General features: G+C 30.6%; 1 protein-coding gene and 2 pseudogenes across 3 annotated transcripts; all 3 read left to right on the forward strand.

Annotated features, from left to right (window-relative positions):
* Positions 1 to 8: 8 nt before the first annotated feature.
* On the forward strand, positions 9 to 1,852 carry LOC145189970 (uncharacterized; annotated as a pseudogene). The gene is made up of 4 exons (XR_016454703.1): positions 9 to 98; positions 189 to 299; positions 467 to 695; positions 845 to 1,852. The product of XR_016454703.1 is annotated as an uncharacterized LOC145189970 (transcript).
* Positions 1,853 to 5,580: 3,728 nt separating this feature from the next.
* LOC149884656 (uncharacterized) lies at positions 5,581 to 5,943 on the forward strand. Its single transcript, XM_090094881.1, has one exon. The coding sequence runs from the start codon at positions 5,581 to 5,583 to the stop codon at positions 5,941 to 5,943; it is 363 nt and encodes a 120-aa protein (XP_089951007.1).
* LOC149884657 (uncharacterized) lies at positions 5,943 to 9,027 on the forward strand (annotated as a pseudogene). Its single transcript, XR_016454704.1, has 6 exons — positions 5,943 to 6,079; positions 7,389 to 7,427; positions 7,692 to 7,867; positions 8,056 to 8,120; positions 8,616 to 8,728; positions 8,827 to 9,027. The product of XR_016454704.1 is annotated as an uncharacterized LOC149884657 (transcript).
* Positions 9,028 to 20,667: the final 11,640 nt, after the last annotated feature.

The raw sequence follows: 20,667 nt of genomic DNA on the forward strand, positions 1-20,667 counted from the left end.
ATAAGAAAACGCCCATTTAGTTATTATGTCTTTCAATTATTTTGAAAGTTTATCAAAAGAAGCAGCAGAAAGATATCTGCGAAAAATAAGTCTATTAGGTGATCAGCTTTTCTGTTAATTTACTTTTTAAACCATTTTAGTTAAAAAAAAAAAAAAAAAAGGAAGATAGAACAGCATTTTTATTTTAGGATCGGACAAGTGTCCATATAAGTATCCAGCCGATTCTTGGACTGAAGATCTGAGTCAATGGCCTTCTTTACGTTATCATAATCTTTATCATTACCTGATTAAGACTCCATGTAAGGAATATTTTTAAATAGTTGTTTAAAAGCCAATTTAATTCCAATATTTATTAGTTTGATTGGCTGATGTTGTAAATTTTTAAGTTTGTTTTGCGAATATTTATTTTTGCTTTGTGAATATTTATGTTTGCTTACACTTTTTTTTAAGTTTCAACATCGTTTAGGTATCTTTTCTCCAAAAGCTATTGAAGATTACAAGTCATTAGAGGCTTGGAAGTACTTTTAAGAAGGTTGGGTACAAACTGTTGTTCACATGAAAATAAGTCAAGATATCATGATCTTAAAATGTGATGTTCGACCATCATATAGAACCACGTCTCCTAATCATAAGCCTTGGATAGCTCTTGATTTACTTGGTAATGTAGTGACTGCTCACTGTAATTGTAAGACTGGGTAAGTGTCTGTTGAGCATTTGAGTATGATAATTTAACAATTAAAAACTCTTGTTTTGTGAACTTTTTTTTTAAAATTATTCAAATGCGATGACATTGTTCAAACATGTTTTTATTTTATTTACATCTGTAGTTAATTTTTTTTAACAGCCTTAGTGAAACATGCTCACATGAAGCTGCAATGTTATACAAAATTGAAGCTGCTGTTCGCATTGGAATGACATCGTCCACACCAACTGATTTACCATGTCAATGGAATCAAACATTTATTAAAAATATTGTTGGTTCCCCAGTTTCATCTATCAATTTATATTCTGATGCTGCTAAGGAAAAACTTAAGAGAAAAAGAATAAGGAAAATGCCTGTTTCTCCAACCAATATTGAAAAAAATAAGTTTTTGTCAGGTTTTCAAAGTGTACAGCCCAAAACAGCTGCTCTTCATTTGTTCAAAGATTATGATGATGAATTTATTCACCTAGAATCTACTGCTGTGGCAAAATTGCCACTATCTCTTAGAAATTTTTTCATTAAAAACTATAAATCTCTAGATAAAAAGCAGTTAAGTTCCTATTATGATGAGAAAAGTAAAGTTTTAAAAATCAGTTCTGATGACATCGTCTATGTTGAAGAAGCAACTTGAAATCAATCGTTGTGTGATTCTTGGTATCAGGTACAAGTAGGCCGAATAACTGGTACTACTTTGTATCAAGTTTATCATGCTAGAGTTGAAACACCACCTAAATCATTAATTTTAAATATTTGTTCTGAAAAGAATGTGATAATAAGAAGTCCTCCAATAGTTTGGGGACGAGAAAATGAGATAAATACATTGACTGTATATGCACAAATTTATTCAGACTACAATAAATCTCATAATTCAGTGCCACTTTCTGAGATTGTTGTCCATCAAAATTTGAAAGTTGAAAAATTAGGACTTTGTATTGACTATGAAAAACCATGGTATACAGCATCTCCTGATGCTTCTGTTTATTGCACTTGTTGTGGGCATGGTGTTTTGGAAATTAAATGTCCTTACATTTTAAAAGATAAATCTTTGAAAGAAGAAATATTGAAAGATGTTTTTTATGTTGGTGTAAATACAGATGGGAAATATTTTTTACAAAAACAGCACAAATATTTTTTCCAGGTTCAGCTTGAAATGAGAGTTACTGGAGTTAGTTATTATGATTTTATGGTGTGGACACCCAGTGAGTTTATAGTTTTACGCATTGAACCTGACAGCAGTTTTATTGAATCTGTGTTTAATAAATGTGATATTTTTTGGAATATGTTTATTTTGAGGGAATTAGTAACAAGAGAAGTTGAATCAGGAATGAAGTTGCCTGCCTTAATTTTAAATGAAACTGTCAATGAAAATGATAATGTGTTTTGTATTTGTTAATCTAAAAGGTCAGAAAATGGCAATGCAATGGTAGGCTGTGACTCATGTGGTAACTGGTTTCATCTTAAATGTATATCTTTAAAATCAGTGCCAAGATCGAATGTATGGCATTGCAATAGCTGTAAATACAAGAAACTAATACAATAATTGAGCAGTGCGAATGCTGAGAAATGAAATGAAAAAAGCATCATTTTGCTGAAATAAAGATTATCAAATTTTTGAATAACGGCTATTTTCATAGCCACATATTTTTAAAAACATAAAGGCATATGATTCAATATCGAAAAAACTATTACAGATTAGCTTTAATTATCTAGATTATCTTTGAGATTGCGGGGAATATGCAGTAAAAGAGTTTGATTATCTGATCGAGAGAAAGAAGTTGACTGCGGATCTGGGTACCATTTGGTGTTTTTTCTATGTGTTAAACGGTATTTTACATTAAAACAAGACTTTACTGTATTTTATGTTTATATTTCTCCGCAAGTTTTTTATTTTTTCCAACTGATTTTTATCTATTTTGGACAAACTAAATGTTAAGTGTGAGATGTAAAATGAGAGTAAAGTCTTCTCTAAAACATAAAGCTTCGTAAAACTGTAAAATCTGTGTAATCTTGAAGTTCACCTTTACTGAAATTGTACGAACCGATTAATTTACTGAAAAATCGTGTTAACAGATTATTACATTTTTGACCGTATAAACCGTACGGAAATATTTACAATTTTTATACTTTTTTAGCGGAAGTCAAACACAACACTCAACTACCTGAAAATATTTAATGCCATGTTAAGACAATATTGAAAGCAGATAGCTTATTGGTATGACCAATATTTTACGATACCTAGAAATGTAAAACTGTAAATTAGACAATCTAATTTGCAGTTTTACATTTAATAATAAATTTGTTTTTATACTTTTATTTACTTTTATACTATTCCCACCCACCCTTGTATTAAGGACTCGAGAGTATGGAAAACGTTTTGGATATGCAGAAAAACTAAAAGTTGAAAAAAATATCTGGAGAAAGATAATCCCTAAGAACACACCGCTTGCCCTACCCCCCTCCCCCTTCATCCTTCACGACGGCCTTGCTTATTAAATGTAAACAATTCTCTACGTCAAATAATGCTTTTATTGAGATATGGGGCTATGAAAATAGCCGTTTTAAGAAAACTTAGGATGAAACGTCTTTATTGAACACAATTCCTTCCCCAAGGTTTGGGGAAGGAATTGTGTTCAATAAAGAGGTTTCATCCTAACAAACTGTTTGTTAGGACGTTTCATCCTAACAGACTGTAACAATTTTGTCACAATTAGAAAGAGTAACTGAGGTAGCTTCATCAGTTATGTTTTTAACAGTTCGCAAAGGCAATACACCTTGAAGAATGGTGTAACGATTTTTTAAAAGCCCAATAACTCTTTCTATATGAATCCTTACAGATGATATTTTGCGAGATGTTTCTACCTCTGAAGCAGAGAGTTGTGCTTTACCCTTTGTAAAGGCTGAATTAATTAACACAGAGCAACTTCCAGCTGCAAAATCGTCTTTTAAAGTAAAGCCTCTATCTGATAAGATTTGATCACCTGACATATGATACTTGCTAGATGTAAAATCTGATTCTCGAGTTATTTGATTATCTGAAGCTCTCCCACCATAACATTTGGAAATAAAGTTAATTGCTCCAAGAGGTGTGCATGAGATAAGACATTTAATCGTACAATGTTTTTCATATTGGCTGTAAAATTGTGCTCTTGCCATAAGAGATGATGGTGATTCCACAAAAATCTCAAAGCAATCAATAATTGATGTTAGTCTTGGGAATTTTTTCTTGAAAACAGGAGGGATTGTTTCATATATATGATCTCGATCTTGCATTTTTATTAAAAATTTTAATTTTACATACATAATGTCAATTCATTTCCAAATGTTATCCAATGCAGTCGTTTTTTTAAAGCCAAACATAAATGATAACATGTCAAAGTATGCTTCCTGCAGAAAGAAAGACAAACTGCAACTTCGATTCATTCTAAGTAATAAGCGCTAGACTCTTTATGAGACGTGAGCATCATGTGACCCCTGTACTAAACACAGTAGGCCTATAGACACAGACAGTTATGTATATTGTTGTACTAGACGCTTTGATACTGTTAATTTTGTAATACATGTATAATTATATATCACATAATGTTTTTTGTTATATCACAGTACATGTTGCATAAATAAATAAAATAACAACAGGAGTATGACTCTTACAACATCTTCAGCCTTTAATATTCATTTACTGTACAAAAGTGTACCTATTGAAAATTCGATTTTTTGGTTTTGGGGTGACCTTTTTTCAAAATATGTCAAAATGAAACATCTATTCGTTCTTTTTACATAAAAGTTCATTGAATTACGATACAGACCTAGTAGGTTGCAAAAAAGTCATATCCCATATATATATATATATATATATATATATATATATATATATATATATATATATATATATATATATATATATATATATATATATATATATATATATATATTAGGGTTGGTCAAATGCCCCTTAATTTCGAAAATATAAAGGCACTGTTTTCCGTGTGCTGCGGGTGTACTCTGTGATTAATAAAAAACAAAATTTAACTCATTTACCCAATTTTTAGACCCTGCTCAATGAGCTCAAAGATCAAATTTTTACCTCAAAAAAACATATTTTAACCGGTTAAATAACTTTAAAGATAGATCTTTGAGGCACTTTTCATATTAGGCCCAACTTTATGATCATATTAGGCCCAACTTTATAGTTATTGAATAAGTTTTAGACTGTGTTCAAGCATTTTGGACCCAGAGTTTTGACCCGGTTTCTTAAAAACTTGACCGGTTTTTACCATACCTTCAACTTGCCGGTCCGTTTATTTTATTAGGATCGCAAATATTAATGACGCTTTTAACCTTAATTAAAGTGGAAAAATTGACTTTTTCGCCTAGAGAAAAATCAAAAATAACTTTAATTTTTATTATTTTCCTGTTTTATGTTTTACTTTAGCGGAAAAAATAATATATCTACATTTACAGTAGAAACAAATATAATGTAATAATTAAAATGAAATGGGAAAAGATACAAGATCGAAACAAAGTTTTGTTGATCAATGATACCATTGAGATACTACCATAATTTCAATTGTCTACTGGAGAGCAAGTTCTGCAATATTTACATGACAAACTAATTAAAGCGAGAAAAGAAAATTTACAATATAAACTCAGTGATATAGTTTCTTTCAAATTTCCGCATGATAGTTTTGAAATTGGTTGCAATAACACTGGAGGATGTAATTTTCTTAAAAGCACTTGTGTTGTTTCGTCACTGAAGAAAATCTGGAACAGAAGTTCAATTACAATAATAGCTGACCAATATATTTGGTAAATATAGCAAATTTTAAGCTTTGTAAACCTATAGCTTTTCATCATGCAAGATTTTTATCAAAAGCTACTACATGACAATAGAACTGCTAACATTTGATTTACAACAATTTGATATAATTAGTGCAGAAGAAATAGTAACAGTTCATCAAGTTGCTGAATTTACTGGGCTGTTTCATGCAAGATGGTTTCTGAAAGCACCATTAGCAGCCTCTTCTCCTTGCTTAGATTTACGTGCAATCAGGGACATGATCAAGTATGGGTCATTTAATAAAACAATTTCAACTGCATCAATTAAGAGTTTTAAAAATCATTTATGGTTTCTTACAGAACGAAATGTTGTACTTGCTATATGCGATGAAATGCTAGACAATAACACAAGAGAAAAAATTACCAAAAAGTTATTTTTATACCATAAACCTTCAAGATTAACATAGGGAAAATCATCTTTTCCAAACATTAACATAACAAAAATTCCAGATTATGGGAACTGGTTGGACCTCAAAGCTGGATTCTAATTCAACAGCTAAGTATATCTGCAATAAAAACAGAATGGATGCAAGTTAGTTCAAAGTAAATTTTTTTCTTAATTGATTTAATTTATTAATTTTATTAGCAATTAAAATATTTAAAAATGCATGTATATATTTTATTTTAGAGATTGGAATAAGTCTAAAGTCCTAAAAAAAATCGTAGAAAAGTTAATTGTAGTAAATGATTGTGCTGAGAGAGGAGTAAAACTTATCCAAGATTTTACACAATTGTGCCAAGATGAGGAATTAAAGCAATGTTTGATGCTTTCAATTTCAAGTTACAGACAAAAATTTTCAGCCAATACTAGAGACAAGTTGTCAAAAATTATTTTAAATGTGTTATTTAATCATTACATTGTTTATGTGATTGTTAAATTGTAAAAAGTTATCTAATTTCATAAATTTATGTCAAGTCATAAATTTATGTTAAGTTAATTGATAAAAAAAAAAAAAATTTTAAAACATAATTTTAAAGTAAAAATTTTAAAAAATTGTAAATATTATTTATAAATGTGCTAATAAATGCTTTCTTAACTCACAGATGTGCATAACTATGCATAGCATAATAAGAAAACTATCCCTAATTGTATATTTCTTCTGCTGTCGATAGCTAGACATTAAGTCTAATATTATGTAAAAAACGGGTTTTTTTGGGAAACCAGTTTAAAGTTTTAATATAAAAAAACTTACAAAACAATACCTAGAGCTGTCCTGATAGTTTCTATTTTGCTGAATTATTGTTTTAATTGATCACACAAATGTCCCCATTCACTTGAACAAAAAAAAAAAAAAAAAATTAATTAAGGTTGTTTAACTACTCATAATATGACTTTTTGGGGCAAAAATCAAATCTTTGAGCCCGTTGAGCGGGGTCTAAAATTTGAGCAAATAAGTTAAATTTTGATTTTTATTGATCATAGAGTATACCCACAGCACATGGAAAACATTGCCTTTTTATTTTCAAAAATAAGGGGCCTTTGACCCACCCTTACATATATATATATATATATATATATATACACACACACCAAAAACCCAGAACAACACTGCTAAATGACTTAAGTTTTAGTGTATCGCATCTAACCATGTTGCAGCTGTAGGACATGAGGGTAGTGCTTTTATATAAGATGTGTGTTTAAGTTAAACAATGTGAACAATTTAGATTAATCAATTAAGCACTACGTTAAAGGATGCATGCTTTGGATATAATGATTGTTAGCAGCAAACCGAATAATATATTACTATGCTGCATAGAATGCTTGAAATAACTAGAAATTGTTTGATAATATATCTGTAAATAGCTTGACTCTTTTCAGTGATATTCTATATCTGCATATAATCATTTTTAGATCCTTTTGAGAAGCTACGGTTTCCATTAAGCGATGCTGGTAAGGTTGTTTTAAGGTCTAATGTTTTAGATATAATATTTATTTTTTGACTCTCTTATTTTTTCTATTCACAGGAATTCAATGGAATTCTTGTTTAGCTGAACTTTGCAAATTAAAACCATTTCAAAAATTATTCCTGTGTAAAATGTGTTGAATAAGTCTCTTATTTTAAATGCTAGATAAGAGGACTTTGGAATTTTTTTAAAAAAAAATCAAGGCTTCTACAAGAATTATTAATCGCACAAGATTTTTTATCTTAAACAGTTTCAGAGTACCAGAAACTGTCACTTGGTCTCTTGTGGGAGATAAAAGAAAATGTTGTTAATTGTTGTTGACCAACAGAAGAAAAGGGTAGCCAAGCAATAAAAATGATGGCAACGATGGAAGATTTTAATGCCTCAGAAAGAGAGCTGTTAGACGAACAGAAACGTTCAATCATGGTATTTGTTATTTTTTTTTTTGTGTCTAGCTTTTTGATATTTAAACAAGATTGAAAAGTTATGCATTTTCCAATGTCTTGTCATTATAGTATTAAAATTTTGTAAGTAAAGTAAGAGAACCTCGCTATAACCAGAAAGCTGTTTTTAAACAGCGTTATCATGGTATTTATTATTGTGTTGCCTTACAGAGAAAATCTTTACGTCAAGTCCGTGGTTTAGATACAAAAGGCCAAGTAAAAATGATACTGGAAAGGTAGACTTTCTTATAGCTAAACATCATTGGAGTTTTCTAGTCTTCATTTTTTTTTATGTGTGTTTCATCTGTGTTGCTAATGATATTGCCTGTTTTTATAATTTTATGTTAAGTAAAGTATCATCATGTTTCAGGCTAAAATAGAGATTTGATACTTTTATCCAGTTTAAATGAATAACAACTCGTAATGTGTATTAGCTGAATTATCTTTTTGTTTTTGATAGTCTTTAGTCAATAAAGGATTTTTAAATTGTTATGGGTCAACAACACTTAATTTCAGCGAAATCAAGTAAAAAAAAAACCTCATAGAAGACAGGAAAAATATCAATATCTGTTTTCCATAACTTCTCTTTCATAGCAAATCTGAGAGGTGCAAATGCTTAGTTTGGTTTAAGTACTACATAATATAATACATCGTTGTACAGTCATTTTGATAATAATAAATTTCTTTAGCAAACTCAATTTCTTTAGCATACTCATTTTTTTTATTTTTAGACTGTTTACCGTTGGACTCCTGTCCCAATTTAACTTAGCGGGGACAAAAAGAAAGGACCGCGCTGGAAACAAGAGGGGGTTGAAAGGATCAGCCCTTTTTGAATTAAGAGTCGGTAAGTCTAATGTGTTTCAGTCAGCTGATAAAATTTCATTTGCTATTTCATATTACATTAAAACAAGTGACTGTTTTTCATGTTAACTCATTTTTTAGAAGTCGTAGCCAGCTCGTTTAAAAAGAGTTCTCGACGAGAAATAATTAATTTTATTCAGAGAAAGCTGAAGAACGCCCCTGACCAAATCGGGGGGTTGCATAAGCAACAACGCCAAGAAACAGGATAAAGCTCAAGAAACAGAGAAAGAGGAAGGTGAAAATAATGATGAATCTAGGGATGAATCTGCTGATGACTCTTAGATTAATATATTCTTTTATATTCTATTATATTTTTATATTATATTCTTATATTCTTTAGATAAATACAAAAAAAAGACGTCTTTTCAATCCCGAAAAAAGTTGTCTTTTAGATTTGCATAATCGACTAAAAAAAGACGCCTTAAAGACATAGTAAATAAGAAATTGTAAATAAGACTTTTAAAGAAGTCTTTTCGACGTCTTTTTTCCCACTGGGTTGTTCTGCTACTTCTCTAAAATACAATAACTGATTTTCAGGTAGATGTTTACCAAGTCACAGCACTTTGAAAACACAAAAATAACATAATATAAACATATATACCAACTATAAACACAATAAATGTGTTTAAATATGTATATAAGGTTAAATATATACCTTATATACATATTTAAACACATTTTTAAAACAATTAAATAACACATATTAACACATACACAAACAATAACACTTGACATTATTGTACTACTTTACATTATTATAAAAACACATTGATAAAACAACTATAAAGCACTTATTACCACATACTCATGCATATCAAAAAAGCATATATGCAAACAATAAACGTGTGCAAACAAAAATTTTAAAAACGACACGAGAAAATTTAAAGTATATATTTACAAACAATACTCTTTACCTTCTTTTTTTTTCATAAGAACTGTAATCCTCATAACAAAATTTAACCTTTACATACAATAACATGTGACATGCCATGTCAGTGTTGGCACAAAAGTTTAATTTATTTTTCTAAATTTTCTAAAAAAGAAAATTTAGAAAAAAAAATTGTATTTGTATAACTTTAAATAGCATCCATACCCATATTTTCCTTCTAAAAAATAAAATAATAAAATTAAAACTGCTAAAAGAAAAACTAAAACAAACAAAATATAAACGATTTAAAAAATTAAAGGCCTTTCTACTTTTTTCTAATAAAAATGTATATATAACTATTTCATATACTTACTTCAATTATAATATGATCTTAACGATGATTATTTATCTTAATATGATTCTTTATGTAATATCTAAACTAATAATTAAATTCCAAAAGGAAAAATATTTAACTCGCTTGAAAGATCTTTCTTTAATGACCGCGTGCATTTACAGAACGCGCTCTTTCAAAGCCTAGTAACCAATTCAAAGCCTATTAACTAATGACGAAACGACGTTAAACATTAAACATTGAACATTAAGCATTTCTGTAGGAATTATATGATTATACTTTGTAAACTGTGATCTGTGAATGCCTTTGGCAAGATCACATAAATCTTGATACTGAATATTGACCTTATCAGATAATGTAGAATTAATCCATTTAGATTCAAGAAGGATTGTGAGTAAATCAGTCATTCTGCTTTTTCCTATCTCAGAATTAGAACAAATAGTAATGGGGTTTAAAGCGGATATAGCTCTTGTAAGTTTATATTTTAAAGGACTTCTCTCCCTCAGTTTATCAACCACTTCGATATAAAACTGGATACAATCACTTCGAAATTGTAACTTTTGATTTTCACTTACTTTTATTTTACAAAGAAGCAAAGAAGCTTATCACTTCCACAAACTGATTGATCATCTGCCCTACGTGCAGGACTACTATGAAAAAGTTCATAAAAACCTCTGAGTACTCCATTAACATTTCAATTCACTTTTTTCTGACCTGCTTGAAATGCGCCATGTATAACGTGTAGGCCACATGACTCCATATCAAGAATAGGTGTTTCAAATTTTTGACCGAATTTATCATTCAGTATATCAAAAAACTTCCAATTCACATTTGGTCCATCCGTAGATATTTGTAAAATTTTATCTTGGAGATTTTTGTTTATGACATTTGTAAAACCATAAGCAGTTACATGGCCAAGAAACACATACGAAAAGTATCTTGTAGTACTTGGTTACGCATATCATCCCAATATCAAATGCAAATATCCATTTGGCCTTTTTGAACAAATTCATTTAAAGATTCATCAAAACATACAACAATGTGGGTAGAGTTAAAGACAGCTTTGAAAACTAGATCATGAAAATACGGGGAAAGTCCGTGTTTAATGTTATAGGCCACTTTAGTTTTCCCAATAGTCATTTATTTAGCAATATAACTGTCAGAAAACATACGCTGAAATAGAAGTCCAATTTTGGAACATGATCTGTATCAAAAATGCTGCTGAGTTACGTTTAGTGCCCAAAGTATATCTGTACGTATTACATCATTTTGAGCCATAAATAAAGAGAAAGATGGTACTACTGTCCTGGAAGATGTTGTTGAAACGATTGATACTGTTGATAAGATCTTGGAAATGAATCAGTAGCTAATGAAGTTGATGAAGCAGAAGCTTGTGATGCTGTATTTTTCTGTGACATATTACTACTACAATAATCTAGTACTTTTGGTTGACTTTTTAAAGATATTTTTTTTAAATGCTTGCCACTTTTTTCATGGCTTCTAACTGCCATTATACCCATTTTACTTTGAGAAAATGTTTTTCCAAATACATTACACATAAACATTGTTTTATCATCGGTTTTCTTTAGCCAACCCCATGATGGATGGAATTCATTATTTATCCAGTCATTGTCAAAAGAAGTTAGTTTAGGCATTATTGTTACTATTTTTTAATTATTTACCAGGAAAAATCTTAATATATAAACATACAGTTATAAAACATATTATATAGATATAATATATATAATTCATATAGAAGCACACAGTTAAATAAATTGAATACAAAAATTATTTCTTTTAAAGATAAGTTTCAAACATTAATAATATAATTGCAATCAGGCTCGTACGCAGGGGGAGGGGGGAGGGGAGGGGGAGGGAGGATGTGTCGTGAATAAGTCTTCAAGACGTAATTGAAGGTGTGTGAAGGCGTGTTTGAAGGTGTGTTTTTGTGAAGGCGTGTTTGAAGGTGTTAATATTTTGTAGATGCTAATGAGTGTATGAGTTAAGGTATTTAATTGCTAATGCATAAAATGTGTGAAAATGACGCGATTGTAAGAATGTATAGAAAAGAGAGCGTATTTTGTAAAATGTATTGACTCGCAGTCAGATGTAAAATATATTATCAAGTTTAAAAAGTGACTCTTTAGTGTCTCAGGGAAAGTCTAAATAATCCCCCAGAGATGTGCGTAAGGTGCGAATGCACCCCCCCCCACCCCAATTTTTGAAAGGTTCACATTTTATGTAATATTAAATTCTTTAAAGGAAAAATTGCACCTATAACTGCATATAGCATACGTTTTTCGTTTCATATTGATTAGATTTTTCTATTCTATGGTACTATACACTTTTGATGTCACTAAGTATCGTCGTTATGAACACTATGTCTTCATTAACGTTCGTACGATTTTTCTTGACAACAATTTTGTTTTTACTCAGCGTAGTTAAGGTGCTTTTCAAAAAACTGCCGTCAGTCGATTATTAGTTTGAACAATCAAGATATTTTCGGTAAATATCTGGTCTGCAATAAACCATTAGATATTTTATTGCAAAAAGACGTTTATTTCCGCAATAAAGTTTTGAATTGAAGTCTAGTTAAAATTTATTTTTAACGTAATTAGTTGCCTTTTTTTTTACTATTGAAAAAAGCATTTATTTCCTTTTTTGATTTAATTGTTTCACGGCAGTGGCTAAGTTTCCGAAGCCCCATGATGGTTTGAGGAGGAGGGAGGGGAGGGGGGGGGGAAGGTTGTAGTAAAAAAATTAAAGTTTAATTAAAACTTAAAAGGCTAAATTATTTGTATTTTATCATAGAGTATATATAATTTCAACCAGGGGTGGAAAAAGTAGGTTTTTATGCTTTTTTTTAATAAACTGTAAAAACTCAAAATTATTTTTGGTTAAATTACACCATGTAACAACATTTTTGTTTATGTTAATTTTTTAATGTTTCTTACATAATTTTTGTATGCTGATTTCAGTGGTACCATTGGTTTTTCTCTATCATCAAGATTTCCTGAGAAAAAGCATAAAGTATATTTCGGAGTTTTCGTATATGTGTAATGCAATTAAAACATTATATATATATGCTGATTTTAACTATATTCGTGTGTTTATTTTCAGTTTAACTAATTACAACTGTTACATGAAGTGGTGAATATGTCTAGTAGATCCTGCAAGCTTTGTCCTGACTCATTCTGTTATGTTTGTGGTTACTATATTAGTCCAACACAAGCTAAACATAAGATTGTCAGTGGTACAAAATTCTTTACTGCATATCATGCTTATTTTGGCATGGCTATGGGAGATCAGGACAAATCGTGGGCACCACACTACAGTTGTGGTAGCTGCAGATCAACTCTGGAAGGATGGCTGCGTGGAATCCGAAAGTCAATGCCCTTTGCGATTCCGAGAATATGGAGAGAACCGACGAACCATCATGATGACTGCTTTTTCTGCATTGTTGACATTTCAAAGTATAAAAAACCGAAAGATAGGCTGACTCTAGTTTATCCAAGTACACCATCTTCTATTGGACCAGTTCCACACAGTGATGAATTGCCTGTTCCTACTCCACCTCAATCCGAAGAAGCAGCTGCATATCATTCTGAAGTAGACTCACCGGATGAACTCAATGATGACTGTGATTTCAGGGAACCGAATGATTCACCTCATTTCCCTATCCAACAAGAACTTGATGACTTAGTACGAGATTTAGGTCTCACTAAATCAAATGCAGAACTTCTGACATCACGTTTGAAAGAATGGAATTTATTAGATCCAAGCTGCAGAACCTCGAAATACCGAAAAAGACATGAAACATTCGCATACTTTTATGTAGTATCAGAATCACTGTGCTATTGTCATGACGTTCGTGGTCTTTTCAATGACATTGGCATTGTTCACAATCCTGAAGAGTGGAGATTATTCATTGACAGCTCAACAAGAAGTCTAAAGGCAGTTTTGCTCCATAACGGAAACCGATTTCCTTCGATTCCAGTAGCTCATTCCGTTCATCTAAAGGAAGACTATAAGAACGTGAAGTTGTTGCTTGAGAAAATCAACTACGATAGTTACAAGTAGGATGTATGTGGAGACTTTAAGATGCTAGCATTTCTTCTCGGTCTGCAAGGAGGATACACAAAGTACTCGTGTTTTCTTTGTTTATGGGATAGCAGGGCTGCAAACCAGCACTTCACAAGACGTGAGTGGCCAGTGAGAGAACATTTACAGCCTGGTTCGCACAATGTTATTAATCAATCTCTGATACCTGTTGAAAAGATCTTACTACCACCCCTTCACATTAAACTTGGTCTTATCAAACAATTTGTCAAAGCATTAAACCCAGATAGTGCAGCATTCCAGCATATTCGGCAGATGTTTCCAAAGGTGTCAGATGCAAAAATTTCAGCAGGTATATTCGTTGGTCCACAGATTAAAGTTATGTTGGCATGTAAGGAGCTTGAGGACAAAATGTCTGCTGTTGAAAAAGAAGCATGGACTGCATTTAGACATGTTGTTCATAGCTTTTTAGGCAACAATAAGAGTGATAACTACAAAGAGATAGTGGAAAACTTAATTGTACGGTACGCAGATATGAAATGCAGAATGTCAATAAAGCTGCATTACCTGCATTCACACTTGGAATTTTTCAGACCAAATTTGGGTGATGTGAGTGAAGAGCACGGGGAACGTTTCCATCAGGATATTCTTGCAATGGAGAAAAGATACCAGGGCAGATGGGATGCAGCTATGATGGGTGACTACATCTGGTGTTTGATACGCGATGACGAGAAACTTCATAAAAGAAAACCTCGTTCTACTGTTCACTTTTAGTGTTTTTTGAGATTGTGAGAGACTGTTACAATACAATATAATGTAACATGATTGCAAAACGATTTATATTAATTATATGTTTAATTGATTTTTTTTTTTTTACGACCAAACGATTGATGCAATAAAAAATCCAATGTCATATTTAGACTCAGCATACTCAAATTAATTAAGAAACATCAAAAAACTTTGATAAACAGAAATTTTTTTTTTTTTTTGTTACATTGTGTTATTTGACCATTTTTTTGAAGAATACTAAATTGTATAATAACGGTAGTAAATGGATATTTTTAAAGACAATTATAGTTTATAAAGTGAATTCTTTTTGTAAATTTAGTGCTTTTTGCTTTAAAACAAAACACCTGTAAAGCCAAAAAAACTGGTTTCTTTACCTCCTAATATCAAAGTCAAAAAAAATTTTAAGTTTTCTAATCCATTCATAACTTTTATTTTATAGATATAATATAAAAATAACAGCAGTAAGTTAATATCACAACAAGATTACAGCCATTAAAAATAGAAATTAATTTATAATAAAAACAATTAAAACAAATAAAAGTTTCAAATTAATAAAACAAATCCAAGTAATATTAAAATTTTATGAAATAACATCAAAATAAAACGAATTTATTTGTTTTATTATTGAGAAATTGTTAAAAAAAAAGAAAACTATTTTAAAAATTAAAACTTTTTCATATTTCATAAGGAACAGCTTTTCAGTGTTTTCAAAAATATTAATTTAGTCTTGTTGGTCATTTTATTTTCAACTTTAACCTTATATGCAGGTATTTACATATTAGCATACGACAAGCATATTTCATTCCAGCAACTTTTAATGTAATTAAGTTCTTCTACAGCTGTTCAGGAAAGTTTAAACGATTGCAGAATTTTTATAAAGTATGTTTGGTTTTTGTTTAATAAAGAAAAACTGTAAAATGATATCGACTTCATTTTTTTATTTATTAAAGAAAAAGTAATTAGCTTTAAAATGAATATGAACATGTTATAAAAATTTTAATATTTAGTTAGAAAAAAGCCATTATAAAAAATCTTATAAGAAAAATAAGAAGCACAAAAGTTTAAACGAATTGCAACATTCGAACAAAAAATGAAAAAAAAAGTCAAACTAATATTTGAAGTGTCCTCCTTTGTTTTTATAGCAAAGATAAACTCGTTTATGCATTGATTCAACTAATTTCATGCACATCACGCGAGGTACCTTCAGCCAGTACCCATTCAAAAGTTGCTTTAAATGCTGAGTTGATTGAATTTCATGGTATGTCAGTTGATTGTCGATCCAAGACCAAATATTTTCGATTGGGTTGAGATCTGGTGATCTAGGGCACCAGGGCATCACATTGAAATTTTTTTTTAAAAAAATATTCTTTGATTGAGTGTGCTGTATGAGCTGAAGCCCCGTCTTGTTGAAAGATGAATTGCTTGCTTCTGCCATACAAGTGTCTGATTGATGGAACTAAACACGTTTCCAATGTGTTCTTGTAGGTGTATTGATTAATTCGGCCTTCATACAGCTCACAGAAGCCTATACCTTTGTGAGAAAAACATCTCCAGATGCCAACCGAACCTCCACCGCCTTGTCAACGATGTTGCAAAAACCTGTCTGAATATTTCTCAGTTGCAAATCTTTTCACATAGATTCTTCCCTTACGGTTTACAACTTGAAAGTTAGCTTCATCACTCCAAATAACTTTTGCCCACTGCTCTACAGACCAGTACAGCCATTCTTTGGACCACACTCGTCGGTTACGTTTATCCGTGATTGAAAGAATAGGTTTTTTAGCAGCTATGTACGTTCCAATACCTTTGTCCGACAATTTTCGTTAGGGTACAGTGAGATTTATATGTTTTTGAAAAAAATAAATTTCAAGCGTAAGAAAAGGTGTATTCCTATGTAAAATTAAATTTCAAGGTAGGTTTGTTATGGACCACTTTTTGATAAGAAAACGTCTTGATACCCAAATTTTCATATTAACAGATTATTAAAATGAAAAAAACTTAAATTATTATAAAGTAAACAAAATCCGTTTTTATGTAATAAACTCTCCTAATAAGCGCAGCGCCGAATTAATTTTAAAAGATATTTTTACTTGGCTCTCCGCTGTATAAAGGCTTTATACAAGATCGAAGTTTGTTACTATTTTATTCATTATTAGTTATTTAATTGAGATATTCATAAATGTCAAAAGTTAAGACTAGATCATCCACCACTGCAATTTCAGATTTTATTGGACCTGGAAAAGATTTTATTCCTAGTGAGCTGCCTACAAACAGAGCAGTTATTCAAAAAGGGATTTTACTAAAAGAACAAAAAAGCATGACATGCAATCTACACCATAATAAATATTCTAACAAAGATCTTGCTAGCGATCTGATTCCATTTGTTCTTGCTCAATGGAGAAAAGCAAATGTTAAGTTTCAACAGCCAGTTATTATTGGTGAGAAATCACTTTATTATAGAATTAAAACCCTTTGGGAGAAAGTAGAAAACGTTGCATGGGGAAGAACTAAGGCAAAAGTAAAAGAAGAACTTATATTGAAGTTAGATAAGCTAATGGACCTCATAACATGTCCTCATAAGATTTTTCTGTGTGAACATGATATGTCTGGGTGTTCTTCCCCCCAAAATTGTAAAAGTAAAGCACATATAAATTGCACCTGTATTTTTTCTAAAAAAATTACAACTATGGAGCTCAGGTGGTTATACAGTCAAAGAAATAAGACAGGTGAAAAGTCTGACATGCAAATGGGACATGCTGAAAAAATTGAGACAACGAAACTTAGAAAAAAATATAAGAGAAAAATCAGTGACGAAAAAGCTTATGAGAAAAGAATGAAAAAACTGAAAAATTTGCTGCGAAAAAAAATTTCGCAGCGGATTCATCAATTAATTAGCAAATAATTGATCCTAAATAAAATCATTTAAATTTTTGTGAAACCTCTTAATTTGCATCACCTACCTTTTAATGAAATTTCTGAGTAAACGGTAATGAGTCAAAACCTACTTTTTTTTATTCTATTAACAAATAGCTTCTTAGTTAACACAAAACGTTCGTAGAACGTTAGAAACGGTCGGGCACGTTCTAAGAACGTTTCTAACGTTCTTTGAACGTACTCGAACGTTTTGTGTTAGCTGGGCTATTTACCAAATTGGAAAAATAATTATTTTGATATCTATTTCCGTTAGATTTTTATTCAAGAAAAACCGAAGATTAGATTTGAAAATTCTGCAAACGTTTAAACTTTCGTGAATAGCTCTATTATTGTTTTTGTTCTAAAATGGTGTGGAGTCTTTTTACTAGATTCCACGTTTTTAAAATCATAAATTTCAACACCAAATTTTGTGTCACACCAATAAACATTTGTTTCAATAAGAAAATCAGCTATTTTTTGTAGCATTGCTTGACATTCATTCGGATAATTTCTCTTTATTTCAAAGGATATAGTTGTATTCGACTTTGGTCGAATGACTTTATAAAATGTTGAAATTAATGATTTTATGAAGGGAATTTCACTAAAATTACTATTTAACTCATTGGATACTTGCATCCTTATTAATGCATTTGAAATAATATGACTAGGGTGACGATTTGATGTGGCGCTCGTGGTTTTTAAAAAGTTAAACTGTCTTTCTTCTTTTTTAGTGTTTGCAGCTCTACCAGAAATAATTCTTAATTGGTCAGAAATATAAGTGACTAGACAGTGGAATTAGTTGCCGTAAAATTTTCGGACTGTTAAAACATTCAAATTTTCTCCAAGATTAGACATAACCAACATTACATGCTTAAATACCACTAGATACATTTTTAATGTAAGTTTGTTAGTGCGCTCAGATTCTCGTTTGTGTATTAATTCTTGAATTTGACATCCAAAGCAATCTTTTATCGCATGACTCGTTTTTTGCTCTTTGGTTAAACAGCACTATCTTTCAAATGAAAATTCCTGCATAACCTCAGTTTTTGTTGATGAACTTTTTTTCCCAAAAAAAAGATTATTAACAATTTGTTTGTAGTTTCAAACAAAAAAGCATATGGTTCTACAAACTTATAGTCGTTTTCAACTTGAAATTGGTTTTGAAACTGCATAGTATATGCAGTTTCAAAACCAATTTCAAATTGAATATATACTTACTTCAAACTAAATATTATATACTTACATTTTCTTGAAGTATATACTTTTTGACTTTCATCAAATGCTTTATTTTTATGTTGAAAGTATTATATGCAGCTGTTTTTGCAAATCCACAAGTTTGAGGATGTATTATAGATAACATTGTAAATTTCTTTATATAGTTTAAGTATCTATATAAAAACTTTATAAGAAAAAGTTTACCAATTGACTAATTTATCGCGTGATTGAATTTAAAATTACGATATCTTTAAAATGTTAGCATTAGCTATAATTTCCTGACCTGTGAAATCTCATGTTCTTGGACTCTATTTTTTAATTTAGACCTTGCTTAGTGCTGGGAATATCTTAGTTATTGCGAAGACATTTAAACAATAGAAAATTCATTGAGAAAATAGAAGAAAAAGAGCTACAACGTCCACCATCTCATTTTTTGAATACTTTTACTTAATAAGTGGGTAGCTTAGTAATTTTGAGTAAAACTAACATGTTTTTTATAAAATTATCAGCTTTAAACACTTTATAAATGTTCCAGCTTTTTTGATCTATAATCATGTCCAAATTAAGGATATTTGGTAATTTCGTTTACGTCAATTTGATGCAAACCGACCGAGCAAAATCGCAAAATACCTCAAATATACACTTTACAAAAACCCTAAATACTGTCTAAATATTCTTTTTTTTGTTTTTGTTTTTTTTTAAACACAAGCAGATATAGTTTTCATTAAAAATATTGAATTCAAATTTATTTCATCTCATTCAAAATCTAAGTTATAGATTGTCAAAGTTAGGAATTTTGTTGGAATTCTCGGATAAAATTTTACTAACTTGTCTTAACTACGCCGAGTAGATTCGCGTTTGCTTATTACCGCAACCAGGTGCTATCGTAGATTAATTAACCTTTTTTCTTTAAGTTCTCTTTATATATTACACTTTTATTACTATACGTTTCGATTACAACATCGTTTATTTCTCATCCAATATAGTATGATGCAGGGCTGTGGAGTCTGAGTCGGAGCTCGTTTTGGCTGGAGTCGGAGTCGGAAAAATTGTACCGACTCCGACTCCGGTTTAAAAAAATCTTTCAAAGTTTCATAATTTTCATAAGGATTTTATAGATGTTACAAAACTACAAGTGCCAGGATGGTCTGAAAGCTGTAGGATATCCAGATAAAATGGGAATTGTAGTTTGCAACAACTGGAGGACAAGGAGTTTGACATGTTGTTTTTAGGCCTTTAAAACAGTGATAAGCAATAGGATATTTTGCTGCTTATCACTGATAATCATATATCACCTCCCTTGCGCTCTCCTCTACCTTCCCTTAAACTATATAACTTCATGATCCCCTAACTCCCGACTTAAATTGTCTAGCACTGTGCTACATATTCTTAGTAGAAAGCTAGGCGTGCTACCACCAAGCACCAAAGAGTTGCTCCACAAACAGAAAGACTAAGTATTCAATTAACTTTGTTTCTCTGGAGAGAGAGAATATTAGAAAATTAGTGATTGAAGAAGCTGTTAAACAAAAAGAAGAACTTAATGATTGTCTCAAGGGACGCTCTGTGTTTCTTAACAGAGTGAACTATTTTTCAATCAATGTTTAATTCTTTTTTGAAAAAAATGAAGCAGTTACCAAGACATTGGCAGTAAAAGACGCCAAAACTAATCACACCAGCGAATTTCTCCAGTTCTTAGTAGAAAAGATTCTTAAAGAATATGAAGTTA

This window comes from Hydra viridissima, unplaced genomic scaffold (genome assembly GCF_058129835.1).
Source record: "Hydra viridissima isolate aposymbiotic clone 2 unplaced genomic scaffold, HvirCarnegie_v1 scaffold_8, whole genome shotgun sequence".
In the NCBI taxonomy this organism is placed as follows: Eukaryota; Metazoa; Cnidaria; class Hydrozoa; order Anthoathecata; family Hydridae; genus Hydra; species Hydra viridissima.